General features: G+C 47.0%; 1 protein-coding gene across 1 annotated transcript in view; it reads right to left on the bottom strand.

The window, feature by feature from the left end:
- The window catches only part of HECW1 (HECT, C2 and WW domain containing E3 ubiquitin protein ligase 1), a 248,112-nt gene extending 234,794 nt beyond the window's left edge, over positions 1-13,318 (bottom strand). The window contains exon 1 of the mRNA XM_034062430.1: positions 13,136-13,318. Coding sequence (XP_033918321.1) covers positions 13,136-13,165 — 30 coding nt within the window. The 5' untranslated portion in view covers positions 13,166-13,318. The remainder of the gene's footprint in view (positions 1-13,135) is intronic.
- Between the last annotated feature and the right edge of the window lie 2,442 nt (positions 13,319-15,760).

The raw sequence follows: 15,760 nt of genomic DNA, 5'->3' as shown, positions 1-15,760 counted from the left end.
CTGTGTCCAGCTCTGGTGGCAACAGCACAAGAGGGATGTGGAGGTGTTGGAGTGATGGAGGGTGATGCTGCGAGGGCTGGAGCAGCTCTGCTCTGGAGGGTGCTGAGGCACTGGCACAGGTTGCCCAGAGAAGCTGTGGCTGCCCCATTCCTGGCAGTGTTCAAGGCCAGGTTGGATGGGGCTTGGAGCAACCTGCTCTAGTGGAAGGTGTCCCTGCCCGTGGCAGGGGGTTGAGATTGGATGAGCTTTAAGATCTCTTCCAACCCAAATCATTCTGTGATTCTATGAAGACTGGAAGGTATCCATATACCCAGGATGTCAGGCGACTGCAAGCAAACAAGCACATGAAATTGGTGAACTAAGCAGAACAAAAAATAGTCTCAGGATAATAATAAGAAAAGTAAATCCATTAACCTTCTCTTTCTTCATCTTAGGAGATGACAAAGCTCCTATGTTATTGTTGTGCAGCGTGCTCTGAACAAGGAACTGCTCACAGTTGCCCAACAAATGTGTTGAGCATTCACACTAAGAAAAATGCATTTACACATTCATGGTGCAACAGACTAAGCAGCTGGAGGGTGATCTTCAACACACAAGAGCAACACACGAAGCAATGGGTGAAGAAACATCTTTTATAGGAACAAATTGCCACAAAATTGGAGAAAAAAATGTTGAAATGGTAAGATTTTAATTCAAGCCACCATTTTTCTGCTCATTGCACCACTGTCTGGTTTGATTGCCACAAGAGAAGTGAAGCCAAAAGGGGAGACTTCTGTCTTCGATGAGCCAAAAAGGCCAATAGTATCCTGGCCTGTGTCAGCAGTATTGTGGCAGCAGGGCCAGGGCAGTGCTTGTCCCCCCATACTGGGCACTGGTGAGGCTGCACCTTGAATCCTGTGTTCAGTTCTGGGCCCTTCACTGCAAGAGAGACATTGAGGTGCTGGAGCAGGGCCAGAGGAGGGCAATGGAGCCGGTGCAGGGCCTGGAGCACAAGAGAGATGGGGAAGGGCTGAGGCACCTGGGGGGTTTAGTGTGGAGAAGAGAAGGCTCAGGGGGGACCTTATTGCTCCTTACAACTGCCTGACAGAGGATGGAGCCAGGAGGGGCTGGGCTCTGCTCCCAAGTAACAAGGAATGGGACAAGAGGAAATGGTCTCAAGCTGCACCCGGAGTCTAGGCTGGATATTGGGAAAAATGTTGTCACCAAAAGGGTTGCCAACCATTGGAACTGGCTGCCCAGGGCAGTGGTGGAGTCACCATCCCTTGAGGTATTTAAAAGATGCATACACGTGGCATTGGGTGACATGATTTAGTGGTAGTCATGGCATTGCTGGTTAACAGTTGGACTCAATGATCTTAAAGGTCTTTTCCAACCTAAACTATTCTATGACTCTACAAAGATCACTTCTGAATGATCTGCTGCAAAGACTTTGCCTTTGCTGTGCCCTTAAGACAGCCCAGCAACCAAGAATAAGGTGGTCTCAATACCACGAAAACCAGAAGGACCTATGCTCGGTTTGCATCACACTTAGGTTTGAAGCCCAAACATCCTACAGGCTTGCTACTGAGAAAAGAGACATATTATGGCTATAATATGGCTATAGCCTTCCAATGGCTATAAAAAAAGATACGTGTTTGTGAGGTGGAGCAAAATAGAGATAATGAGTGGGGAAAAAAATTGCTCCCAGCACTGTCCAAAGGAGAAATAAAAGAGAACCTTGCTAAAATAACATTAGTATCTAAACTGGAAAAATTGACTTAAAAAAGGGAGTGGGGATGTTCAAGGTGATCTTGTCAAGCCCAAAAGCAAATGTGTACATCTGGGGGCACCCCCTCTCTGGTATGCTTTTGTTTTCCAAGTGTTACAAAACTGTAAGCTGAAAAACCTGTGTGGTCTGTCCCACACAAATACACAGTCAATCTTCACATTGTTATTTTAAGATCTCATGGGCCAAATGCATCCCTAGTGCAAGATCAGGGACTTAAATGAACTTGGTGTAGCAATGAAATTGACCCTGAGCTTCCACGAAGTAAATACCATGATACAACACTATAAAGGTGATGTGAACAGGAGACACCAGACAGCTTTGAAGAAACGGCTCCATGAAGCAGAGCAGGTCAAGTCTCATTTTCTGCACTGTGGGAAATGGATGCATTTTGAAGTTTTCCTTACAGCTGAAGCATAACAACAAGCACCACCTTGCCACACCTCCATCTCTGATCTCTCCCAACTGGATCTGATCATTAAACAAGGCTGCAGGGCTCCAGGTCCTCTGAACGGCTGCCAGCTGCAGTACAAAACACATTCTCATGAGGAACGTTTTGATTCTGTTTAAAACAGCACTTTCTGACAGAAAACCATTCCACCAGCAAATCTTCATGCAGCGCCACTTCTTAGTATGCCTCCCCTCCTCCCACACATGCATGCACCAGAGCTACATTGAGAAGATACTTACACTGCATGTTTGTAAAGCATTGGATTTGCTCCTGACAGGTCACCTGTCTCTTGGAGCAAGAGACCCTGCAGAAAGGAGTCATCAAAACGAGGATGAGCCAGTGTCTGCACATAAATGACAGGTATTCCCCAAAAATATATGCAAGGAAAAACATACAGGCATTTTTTTTGTTGTTTAAGAGGCTTGGTAGCCTCAGGGTGGCTCACATGGCAACAAGCTCTTTACTTAAGCAGCCAGCTACTTAAAAATGAACATAACTATACTACCAAGCAATCTCAATCAACAACTGAATAAGTCCATGTGGTCTGCAGGGGTCTCTAGCTTTCAGTAAATAATTCACCAGTGCCACATAGATCTGGGTGGTAACTGTCTCCAGCTCTTCCCTGTGAGTCAGCGTGTAGCAGGGCTGCCAAAGCTGCTCCAAGCTCCTGAACCATGCTTGAAGCAGGTCTGCCAAGACAAGCCTGGCAGGACAGCACTGCAGGGACACAAAGTGTGCATAGCAAGAGGAAGAACATCGCATTTGGTTAGTGGTTTCTAGCAATCATAGACTGGTTTGGGTTTGGAGGGATCTCAAAGCTTCCACTAGACCATGTTGCTTCAAGCCCCGTCCAACCTGGCCTTGAACGCTGTCAGGTACAGGCATCCACAAGGAAGTCTGCTCCACACCAACTGTCTCTGGCCTAAAATGGGACCTTTTTTTCTTCCAAAGCAATTACATAAAATGATTCCTTATTAGCCAGAAGACCTGCTGCCTTCAGGAGATGCAGAATTTGCCTACTGACTTAAGCACAAAACAGCATTACAAGGAGCTACCTTTTGATTCATTTATCATGCACTGCAATGTTAACTATGCTCCTCTAATGAGATCCTCACCTGCATCAAGTCCAGCCGAGACCTCAGGCTGCAAAGTCACCCTCCTGCCCTATCACCTATCAGAGATCACAAATACAGGATGAAGGGAAGCAGTTATAGAAAGACACGGGGGTTGGCTGAGCGGTGCAGCTGGAAAGCATTGTTCAGTGATCTCTCACCTACGTCTTCTCACTCTTACATACAGAGGTGAGCTCAGCAACATCCTAAGCTCTGATCCTGGGTCCTCTGAGGTCTGAAGAACCAGTTACCACATATAATCTGTTGCTTACCAAAGCTCTGTCTGAGTTATATTGGTATCCTATTACACAGGAATTTGTATCTGAAAGCTTTCATACTCACTATTAGCTGCCAGGATTCAACTCAGAAAACTACTGCATAAACCAAGCCAAACATGCAGATTCCCATCAGACACATCACTGAGGCAAAAATGAAAACAGTCTAGAAGCCTAAGACTCAATGTAGATGGTTTTGGTCAGATGAAAGGATTGGGACTTGCACAGAATTTAGGCATTAAAGTTAAAAATGGTACCCACTGCTACTGAGCCCTGCTTTCAGCATATTCAGGGACTTAGAGTTCTGCTCCTGTGCATCCCATAAACACCAGGCTTGACAAGCCACTTACTCTACACGTAAAATACCTGAACCAGCTCTTAGCAAAGGAACCCAGAAACTCCCCCTCTACCCATTAAATCAGAGTTATGGTCATGTTTGCTCTCTAGCTCAATGAATCTTCAAATCATCTATGTAGAACAGAACAACTTTGGCCAGATGGGTATAAATCATGCCCCATACTCACACACACTTAGAGGAGCTCCCTGCATGTTCAGGCACATTCCTGGAAAGTCACAGATCTAGGTCTGATCTAAATCAGGTGCAAGATAAATGCTAACACCCCTTTCTGGAGAGGCAGCTCCTCCCTGAGCAAGAAGCCCTACCCAACACACTGGGTTTGAAGTACCTGTTTCTGAGGCCCTGCCTCCCTTCAATTAGTGTTGAACCAGCTTTGCACCTCACCCAGGGCACAAGCACACCGAGGTGGCAAAGAAGCATCAAGCTACTTGTACCTGCATTACACTGGAAGTAAACCCCCTGGGGAGCACAGAGCAGGAACCCTACTGCTGCCTGCACATGAAACAGTCACATGCAGCCAACTCAAGCTAATCTATTACACCTCTCTTTTTGGTGCATTGCTGCACAAAACATGGCTATAGTGTCCTGGATATAAGCCAGTAAGCTCACAGTCTGCCATGTAGACTTAGCAGCTTAGATCTTAATTTGCTTAAGGCCCTCTTATCACTTTTCATTTCAGCATGTGGGTGTCCCCTCCCATGGTCCCACAGGGATTATGTGGATTAGCAATACTGCATTTATATCCATTTTGGTCCAGGTAGCTAAAAGGAGATGAACTGGGTTTTCCAGTGAGTTATTAGAATGCCATCAAGTAGATTGATCTCCTGCCCATCTCTCAGAGCTGTTACGAGGAGGTCACAAGTCAGCCAAACACATTATCCACCATAACCCTTCCAGAGCTACTAAATGACAGTATTAAATCAGTTGACTTCTCAAAAACCCTATTCCCACATGTTCCCCTTGCTGAGCTGGCCTGACAGCACACCCCATGGCATCCCTGAGCCTGCTACCACCACTTACCTACCAGCTTTCCTAAGGTGTGCTGTCTTTCTGAAGTCAGTGGGACTCCCTAAGCAAGTAGCATCACACATGCACACACAGAGCTGGCAGAATTAGGTTGAGAAAAATAGGTCAAAAGAGGCATATATTTAACTTGGAGTCCAAATCTAAGAATTGTATTTTATCAACAAGCAATTCATACGCACGTGCACAAAATAGACCTTTGATAACCATGAGGAAATCATTCTGATATGAACTATGCAATCAAGGTGTTTTACAGAAGTTCCGCCAGAAACACTTCTATTCTCACTCCCAGCAGAGGGGTGAAGAAACCACCTCAGGCTCACCAGACAACGTCCATCCTTCTTCTGTAATCAAGCAACTCCCACCTGTACAATCTTATGGGTGATCGTTTCTTACTCCACTCCAACTAGAGCCTGAGACATTTTGGGGTTTTGTTTTTAAAGATGGGGAGGGTGCAGGGTTGAGACACCCCTGTAGGAAGCACGGCCTGGGCCACTAACCCCTTTCCAAACTTCAAAAAGCCACCTTTGCAGGGAGGTCCAGGCAGACACACAAGGAAAGGAGAGAGGGCACAAGGGTTGTCTGCCCCTTTCTAGAAGCTCTGCAGAAATTTCCCTGGCTTATCCAAGCTGGATAAGACATTATGGCTGCCTCCTAGAGTAAGTTATACCATGTGGTTTTATCAAGGAAATCAAGAAGCTGATGCTTAGATCTGGTTCCTAGAGGATGCTGCCTGCTTCTACCCTTCTCATAGGATCCTCTTCTAGCCAAACCTCAGCAGCACCTGCACGATGATTGCTTGTTATTCTGCTCCCACTCCCTCCCCAGCAACAATAAAATCTAACACTAGGTCTGTAAATCACCCTAAATGCTTTAGGGTAAGCAAGTACCCTCTTCACACCTACTCCTGCTTTATGCACAGTTGAGTGCAAAAGACACATATTTAAGAATTCATATGCTTAAAATTAGGTGATACACATTTTTAATTAGAATTGCCCTAATATAATTGCTCAAATACAGGCACTAAGGTTTTAGCCTACAACATGCAATTGGGTACAGAGAATTAGTCCCGAGTTATTAATCCATGTTTTAATTCCCTGAGACATAATACCACATGGCCTAGGAACAGCTATCTGTGCAGCAAAGTGCACTGGAAAGAACAACAGTACTTTGCAATAACCCTGTTCTTGGAGTGGCAAGGTTGAGGGGGGAGAGGAGACTACCAAAGAGAACACAGACTCACATGCAGAGAGGGGGAGAGCCTTTGAAAGCCTGCAAACAGTGACAGTTCTGAGGAGCATGAAACAGTAATACATAGTCAGATTTCAAGAGCAGGTAATGGTTCTACAGCAGTATGCAGTTTCTTGGCCAACATAAGAAATTCTGGCTTTGGCCAGGCTGGAAATTTTACTCTTTAATGGGAGCTTTCCTCATAAAAAAATCATGCAATTTCCTTTCCCAAAGCAAAATCCTTAAGGAACATTAAGTGGAAAAAGAAGGTAAATTAGGTAGCCTAACTCTCCCAAGCCACCATAGTGATGGGTCTCAGAAAGAAGTTCCACCACAGGAGACCAGGTACATCAATATTGGAATCCCTGATTTTCTAGCCCAAGAAGTAGAGAAAATATAGTTCAGCTCATTAGTCCTTAATACCTGGTGTGGGTAGTAACTCCTATGGCTGATTCTGCTTTAGCCTGCTGCTAGGGTAATGAGAAAGAAATGTCAGTGCTTCCCGCTGGCATAGCAAACAGCAGCTTCCCTATAACACTGCTCTGTAACAAAATATACCACAGAAAAGGTGACAGAAGGCCACATGCACTGTCCTTCATCAGGCAAAGTTCCCAACAACTTTAGGAGGAGCACTTCATTTTTAGACCAAAGGATTTGCCTTAATAATACTTTACCTCAGCAGCGGGTCTCTACTATGACTCAGGGTACTTATGGAGTACTTCTGAATCATGGTATTGACCTTACGTTGACTACCATTTGAGAGCATGATGCAGTCAAATTAAGCAATTTAAAAGTTTGTGAAAATACTTCTCTTCTAATCTCTATGCAGCTTCCACAGGCCTGCAAACAAGACAGCAGGCAACCTAATGGGCCTTTCACAAATCTTGAACAGCATCATCTTGGAAACATGTGTTCTGACTTCAAGATTAAACATTTCAACCACTTTCCTCCTCTTTTCCTGTTAAGCATGTAGCAACTAAACCTTGCTATTTAAATCAAGATGCTGCTTCAAGAGAGTAAATCTGCTGTTGTGTTTCTCCAGGCAACCACGCAGTTGCACACAAAAGTACCACGTCAAACAAAAAGTATGTATATTTTCATATCAAAAATCCTAAGGCCTCTCCCATAGCTGCTCTTTTTTATGTATCTCTGAAGACAAATAACCCAACACCTGATGGATGTTCTGCATTAGAATGTGAATATGAAGTTTAAGTTTTCCTGAGGCTGGCTGCATTAAAGTGTAGGCACAAGAGAGCATCTCCTACTTTAGCAATACAATCAGTCTTGACAAAGAGCACATTTCAAAGGAAAGCACACAGCTGCCCAAAGACCACCTTGGGACATCAGATGATCCCATCCAGCCCACTAGTTTGTCAAGCACCTGTAAGCATGCCCACAGATGCCCAGGCAGGTAGTCTCACGCACACGTTTGTTTCCATCTGGAAGGAGGACTGCAGTTCAAATGGTTCAGGAAGTGCCCTCCAACAGGAATCTAGCTCACAAACAAAGCTGGATTATCCCCAGCTTCATTGCTTCTTACCTAGCTTAGCAAAGTCTGTACCACATACAATGTACGTTCTGCCAGAGAGACAGACTTGGGCAGGATCATTTGTTTCAAAGATGCAGAGGAGTCACAGCAACACTTAAGATCCAGAGAACAGCTCCTTGACCCATCTGCTCCATACAACCAGCACTCAGGAATTTCACCAGCGTTCAGTGAACAACTTGTTTGACCATCTCATCAAGCATCCCCCCTCTCTTGCTCTCCTCTTCCCCTTGGGAAAAGTTCCTGCTCCACCTCTTCCACATGTTTGGGAGGGGTATTCATCAGACTTCCCCTCTGCAAAAAGCATCCTATAGGTAGCACAACGTCAGATCTTTCCAAGCTTGCAGGATGTCATCCTAAATTTCAAATGGATATGTGTGAAAGCACTTCATTGGCACCAGAAGAACAGCAGCACTCCTCCTTTCTCTGAAACAATCAGCCTGCTGAACAACACATCTCAGGACCTGAGAAACCTGATTTGATAATTGAAGGTGCACATGGCACACATTTTCCTATGGTATGGAAAAATTAATTATACCACATGACAGATTTTAATCCTGGTGTTCAAGAGCTCATTAACAAAACTGCTTTAAAGGGTGCTAATAGAAACAAATGCCTTTAACATCACAGACTTCCCAGATGACTCCAGCTATGGAGATGGATGACAAATCACTCTGTCAGTCATCTTTGAATTCCATATTGACTACACTGAAGCAATTACCCATTTATTTTTAGAGCATGTTCCATTTTAAACACAAGTGATTCAGTCCAAGAGACATTCTATACCGCATCACTATCGCATGGGTTAACAACTCTCAAATTTAAATGGATTTTCATTCTGGGACAAATTCTTGCCTTATAATTTTTTCCTTCCTTTTTACTCTAGACATTGGTTGGGGATTTTAATTCAGGCTTCAAACCAAACAAACGTTGGTGCTCTAAAAGCATCTGTAGAGAAACACAAAAATATCTGGGGAGTGTGAAAGAGGGAGCCTGTTTTGCTACATGCATGAAATGAAACCTCAGCGAAGGTCTCAATAACAGCCTTCCCGACTGCTGTGCACACGCGCTCTCCCACAGACCTTCTGCTCTGCAGCAAGGGAACGCTGCCGGTGCTGCCGCGTCCTCAGGGAACTTTGGAATACAGCAGTGCATGGTGCTGATTGTTTACTTCAGTATTACAAACAACAGCACCAGGGTTTCCCCCTTTTTAAGGTCTAAAAGGAACAGCTTGCCATATTGCTGCACCCCAGTTTCCGAAACATCTCAAGGTTTTTCTGCATTGTAGGCAGTGTTGTGGACAAAAGGATGAGGGGCTGGGATCAAGTTTAGGCTGCTCCTAACTCATGGAAAAGGTGGGTGCAATGATGAAGAAGAGAGCTGGGGAAAGATAGTCCTGAGGGGCTGAGGTTTCTTCTGCTGCTGATGCCACCAGAGGGAGAGGATGAACAACCAGAGCTGCAACAGGTACTGCAGCAGGGGAACCCTGCTTCAGGCTCAGCTGCTGCCCTGCTTCAACCCAACTCCTCCTTCTCTCCAAACCAAACGCAGGCTGTGAGGTGCAGCCAGTCTCTTGCCCCCAGCAGTCTGCTGCCCATGACAACAGCCTATTTGGTCTGTAGCTTGGACCAGTCTTACTGGTCCTTATTCTGACGAACCCACAAACATCTGAGATGAGGAGACCATCATGCCAAGGGACAGTCCCAGCACCTCCTAAGGAGCCCTGCCTAGAGGAGCTAAGCCTCCTACTTAAGAGCTGACTACGGGGTACCCTAGCCATGGCATAGCTGATCAAAAAAGTCCAGGATTGACTCACGAGTCCATTATACAGCTGCCTTGCCACCATTCATTAACTGTAACAAAAATGACCCTGGGCTCCCTACATCAAAGAACCTTGCCATTTCTTCTTAATTAATCCTAAGCATCTTGCTGGCCTCAAATCTCAGCTGGAAAACATCAACTAGAGTAGGTGGCATCTCAGCCTGCCCTTTGCTACTGGCTGTACTTTTGTTTTTCCCCATGTTGTATGTCCCCCACCCTCCTGAGATTGATCAGTAGAAACCAAAATATGGCTGTGTTTTAGGGCAAATATATAAGATCCAGCCCGGTTAGTCTTTATTAGAATGAATATTCACAATATTTAACACCAACAGAAATATATTTGTAAGGAATTAAACCAACCCCTGCAGTGTTTGCCACTCAGCCACTGCAGAATCACAACAGCACATGAAATGATACAAGAGAAATGGGCAAAAAAAAGCCTTAAACAGAAGCAAAACTGACTCATCTCCTTATTGCCAAAACCAAGAAGGCCGCTGAGCGTAAACAAACAACAGACATCCTGAAAAAAGGGGCGTCACAATTCCTTGCCATGCTGATAGGCAGATACACAAAGTGGTATGAGCAGGACCATCCTTCAGCTGCTCCTGCAAGCCAATCCCAGGGAAAGAGCCAATGCTACAGTGACATTCCTGGTAGAGCAGGTGTCACCCGAGGCCGGGGAGCATCTGAGGTGCTGGTGACCCCCAGTGCAATGATGGTTTGTACTTTGTATGTGGTGGAATGCTGTGACAGCAGAAGGTATGATCCATTCATAGAAGCCACACATACATTTGGATACCCAGTGAAACTGTTGTGGGCAGTATTCAAAGGCATGCTTTGGCTTAGGCTAGCAAGCATCCCTTCTACAGAACAGCAGGGAGAATGAGCCGGAGCACTTGTATAATGCTCAAGCTCTCCTCCCTGTCTATAGTGGCCCACACAAACACTACAGCCTAAGCATACTGAAGCCAGACCTTTGGGTACCCCTAAGTTTGGAGGAAACCAAGTAAGCCTTAGGACTAGAGACACACAGAAGAACCAAAGGAAAGTCATTGTAAAGACAAGTTACGTTCTCTGGCAAAGTCTATCATGACGAACTATGATACTTTGGAGTAATAGCTTTTTTTTCATGACTAAAAGACCTTCTGTTTGAGCTCTGCAACACACATAACTGGTGGGGGAATGGGGATCCACAAAACAGATCTCCAGCAGCTTTAAACAGCTAGGTAATCCAAGCTTTTTGTTAGAACAGCTCCTGGCTCACCATCAACTATTCAACACCATCACTCTCACAACCTGAACCCTGCAAATGCACACACTGTGCCACAACCATATCTTCTGCAGTACTTCAGAAAGCAGCTAAGCTAAATTCCACTCCTGCTGTTTATCCAAGCAATTGCATTGTTTGTAAGACCACCACTCAAAATGAGGCTGGGAGAAGCATTCAGCAGTACTTTGAAAGAACATTACTTCGTGTCAGACACAGCATATGCAATGCACAAAGTTTTCCACAGTGATTCTCTCACAATAGAAAAGAATACTAGATCATGTGCCACATATGTGAAACACAAAGCCACAGAAAGATGCACTTTAGTAACAAGTCTTAGCCAGTTACTCATTGGAAAACAATAAATACTGCATTGTTTATTAGAATGCATTTAAAATGCTAAGCACATGGATTTTGAATCAATTCTTTGAGATGTTCTGAGTACATGTACACAGTTTGCTTTCAAATAAATCACAGCCACATTCAGATATTGATAATTCCTGATAAAGTCACTGAATGCATCAGTTCATGCTCTGGCCTGCTCTGGTTTCTAACGAGTAAACTGATAAGAAAGAGCTAGTTGATACTAAAAGGGTTAGGAGTCCAAAGCTCAGGTCACATTAAGTCAGCAACACATTAGCATACATATCACACAAGTGATGCGATGTGCCATCCACTACCGACCCACAGGCTGCTCTCTCCTCACGAGCACTGGCCATCTGACCAACCACTCTTTGTTCTGAACTCACTGCCTGCTCAGCCTCCTGAAACAAATCAGTAAATAGAGCCACCACTCCCTCCTTAAGGACAGATACTCTTCCCCCCACCCATACTAACCGAGACTGCATTGACAGGATGAGTGTTGTGTGTTGACTAAGCGTGTGCTGGTTTTTACATCTACTTCTGGCTCCAGCATGAAAATCAACATTGCACCTGTGTTGTCCAAATGGATGTGTGCTTCAGAGACAGACAGAAGCAGAGAGAGCAGCCAGGATACACACCGTACTCCACTCCCCCATCAAACACACATACTACACACAGAAACGATAATCCCTTCTTAGTGGAAAATCCAAATTTTCAAAATGAATCCCCAGGCTAAAATGAATTACTGTAATAACCGCAGTCCTGTTACAAGTACTAATCAGAGCAGCACAGCTGACCACCTGCTACGTGGCACCACAGCAGCACCCTGCCCCTCACCGCTGCTGTGTTCAGACAGGGCTAGGTGCCCCCCGGAAGGAGCCGGTGGTGCTGGTACAGACGGGGACAGGAGCGCAGGCTGAGTGACTGTTGTACAGCTTCACTACGCACTTCTGCTGAGTGCAGCATAACAGGGAAAAAAATAAAAGGGCACTACTGCAGCTCCCAACAGAACAGCAGGATGCAAAAAAAACCCTAAACCCAGGCCAAGTAATTCCTTCTGCAACTACAGAGGAACACACGGGGAACAGCGCAAGAGACGACAAAATGAATTGCATGCGCCTGTGTTGGTACAAACCCATTATCCACGCAGGCTGCGAAATGAGAAAAGCAGCATTTGACAATGCTACAGGCTGGGGCAGTATTCTTAGCGTACTTATAATAAGTTATTTTATATAATTGCTAACATAAAAAATACGCAGTTACATAATAACACCAGGTAATAACCAAAATGTGAAGTCACAAGATTGGCTTACAGCAACAGAGCGGGGGGTTGGAGGGGGGGGAACGGCAGCCTGTGCTTTAAATTCTGCTGCATTGTCAAGGAGCCAAGAACCAAATCTGGGGGGTTCTTCTTTTACAGGGAAGAGATGCAACCACCGAAAACCCAGCGCGGGACTCTTCCTCACCACTGCCTGCGCGCATCCACATCCCCAAATGATGTCAATCCCCGCCGGCACGTCGCTCATCATAATTCTACACTATCTGCTCGCTAGTGAATTCAGGCCGACAGCTAAGCCCGTAACTCACCAGGGCCCATATGCTCCTGGGGAGCTCCCCCTCCCCTACTGTCCCCGGCCCCCTCAGCAGCGCTCCCGGACACGCAGGGGGTCCCATGCCCACACGGACCGGCCGGCTCCGAGGCACAAAGGCGGGCACGGATGACAGCGCACACCGCGACCGGCCACCGCATCTCGCTGCCCGCCCCGGGAAGGGCCTTTCCCGGCGGCGAGGCCGCTGACAGACCCATCCCGCCTCGCACTTCTCCGCTGGGAGGCAACGTCAACCCCTCCCCACCGCCGCCACCACCACACACCGAGGTCCCCACCACCGTCCCCCGGGGCCGGGCGGCAGCAGCCCCTCGTACCTGGACAATGCCGGCCTGGGCACAGCTCATGCTCCCGCGGCGAGGCAGGTCTCACATCCCACACGTGCGGCTCAGGGCTCGCCGTCTGTCAGCCGGCAGGGAAGGAGGAAGAGGGGAAGGAGGGAGAGAGGACGAGGTGCCGGCGTGTCAGCCCCCACCGAGCCGCACCATAGTCCAGCACCGGCTGCTACGCCCGCAACGCCGCCGCGCTCCCTCCTCCTCCGCCCCGCCAGCCTCCTCCCACCCCGCCGCCTGTCGCTGAGGTACCGGCCGCCCGGAGCCACCCACACTCCGCGGCGGGCGCCCGGCAGCGCCGCCCGGCCCGGCCCGCCCCTCAGCGCGCCGCCTCACGGCCGGCCCCGGCCTCCTGCCCGGCACCGAACAGCGGTGACCGAGGCCCCGACCCCACCGCCTGCCCCCATGGCCACACACCGCTCCCCTGAGCCGGCCGCGCTCCGACACCGCAGTAGGCGGGTGGCCACAGTGCAGTTAACCCGCTTTGCTCTATGCCTGTTTCCCCACACACCCTTCTCCACCCTCTTCTCTGTGTCCAGGTCTGGGCTCCTCAGTGCGAGAAAGACAAGGAGGGACTGGAGAGGGTCCAGCAGAGACCATAAGGGTGATGAGGGGCTGAAGCATTCTCTTTTGAGGAGAGACTGCAGGAGCTGAGCATGTTTAGTCTAGAGAAGACTGAGAGGGGATCTCATTAACGCAGATCAGTCTCAAAGGTGGGTGTCGGGAGGATGGTGCCAGTTTCTTTGCAGTGGTGCCCAGTGACAGAATGAGGAGCAACAGCCATAAACTATACCGCACGGAGTGCCACCTGAACATGAGGAAGAGCTTTACCTTAGGGGTAGCAGAGCACTGAACAGGCTGCGCAGGGGGGGGGATGGAGTCTCCCTTTCTGAAGGTATTCAGAACCCACCTGGATGTGTTCCTGTGTGACCTGCCCTGGGTGCCCCTGCCGTGGCAGAGGTTTGGCCTGGATGATGTCCAGACGTCCCTTCCAACCCTAATGATTCTGTGACCCGCACCCTCCCCTCCCCTGTCTCTTCTGCACAGCGCATTATGAACTGTAGCCCCAGACAAGGAAAACCACAGCACCATAGCTGGGGAGAGAACAAGTGTCAAAATGCAGTTCAGGATATGGGCAGTAATGCTGTACACCCATTTCTCCCATAAGTCTTGTATTTGTCCTATCCCTGGGCAAATCTCACCAAAACCAGCCCTGGGTGCTGCTGGGGCTGCAGGGAACAGCAGCTTCCACCAGCAACATGCTATCTCTGCACCCACGTGCAGAAAGGGATGAAGTTCTTCACATCAGCTGGAAGAGGCAAGAGACCGAACAATGCTCCAGGGGTCTGCCAGAGGCTTTTAGTTAATAATCCTTTACTTTCAAGCCATGGTTTTGGAGTGAATTCCCCTCCATGCTACTAAATACATCTGTATTTCAAGAGGCTCCTCAAATTGTATCCTGGAGCAGAGACATGTTGATAAACCCCCCACAGATATGCCCAGTAACACACCACTGACTTAGTTTCTAAAAGCATCTTTGTGTCTTCCAATCTTTTGGAACTAATGATTTACTGTGGCTTGTACTAGTGCAAGATACACCTTTTTGTCTCACTTTCTACTCAACACTCAAATATTTTCAGAGACATTGTGGCCACTAATTTCCACTCGATCATCTCATTTCCTTTCTCGAGAAGATGAAACGGGAGAAATTAGAACCTATTATCAACAAAAACCTAAAAAGGAAAATCAAGTGGAATTTGGGAAGGAGCATGGTTTGCTATTTTATTACATGAGTGAAAGAAGAAGTCCATCTACAATTTGCCCAGAATTGCTCATACACAAGACCAGCAGGCAGGCATGATCCCTGTGCAGTCAGAGTAGGAAGCAAGAGGGGGGACCCATCACACCAGCTCTTCCTCAGGAGCAAGGCAGACCAGAAAACACAGCAGTCCACAAAGGCCACACAAATTAACATGTACCTTAGGACATGTCTGTGTGCAAACACAGTCTTCTGCACGTGTTTGACAAATGCTGTTCATGCTTGAGTTGATGTCCTCACCCAGTGAAGCCACCCACTGACCACAGATTGCAGCAGACCATGCTGCCAGGTACCTACAGGAGGCCTCCAGCCAGAAGTTTGCCTCCTTGTTTTAAAACTGTATATCAATGCTTACACCAAAACTGCTCATGGGAGGCATGTGTTTTTGCGCTCACACTTTGAGTGTCTAAATAAGAAGGAACAGAACAAATATAAGGGAGACAGAGGAATGGAAAGGTGAAGTAGTTTGCCCAAAGGTCACAGAGCAAGTTGCTGGAAAAGAGCAGAGAACTGACCCAAGCCTCCTCATTCTTGATTCATTGTCCCACTCTGAACTTTTCCCTAACTCCTGCTGCTTGTGGGTTACTGTATTACTGGTGTAATTCTACATCATGTCTTAATCTCAGACATGTGTCTTATCTTCACATGGATTCATACATTGATTCTAAAGACACTGAGTTAGCTAAAATAGGAAAAATTGATAAATGCACATGCTCTAAAAAACCCCAAACCCCAGTTTAAATCTAAAGCTTGATTCCAAGTTGTAGAGGCAGCTTAACATTATGGGTGCA

The sequence above is a fragment of the Melopsittacus undulatus genome, chromosome 1, assembly GCF_012275295.1.
Source record: "Melopsittacus undulatus isolate bMelUnd1 chromosome 1, bMelUnd1.mat.Z, whole genome shotgun sequence".
NCBI classification, from domain to species: Eukaryota; Metazoa; Chordata; class Aves; order Psittaciformes; family Psittaculidae; genus Melopsittacus; species Melopsittacus undulatus.
This window is presented reverse-complemented; position numbering and strand designations above follow the sequence as displayed.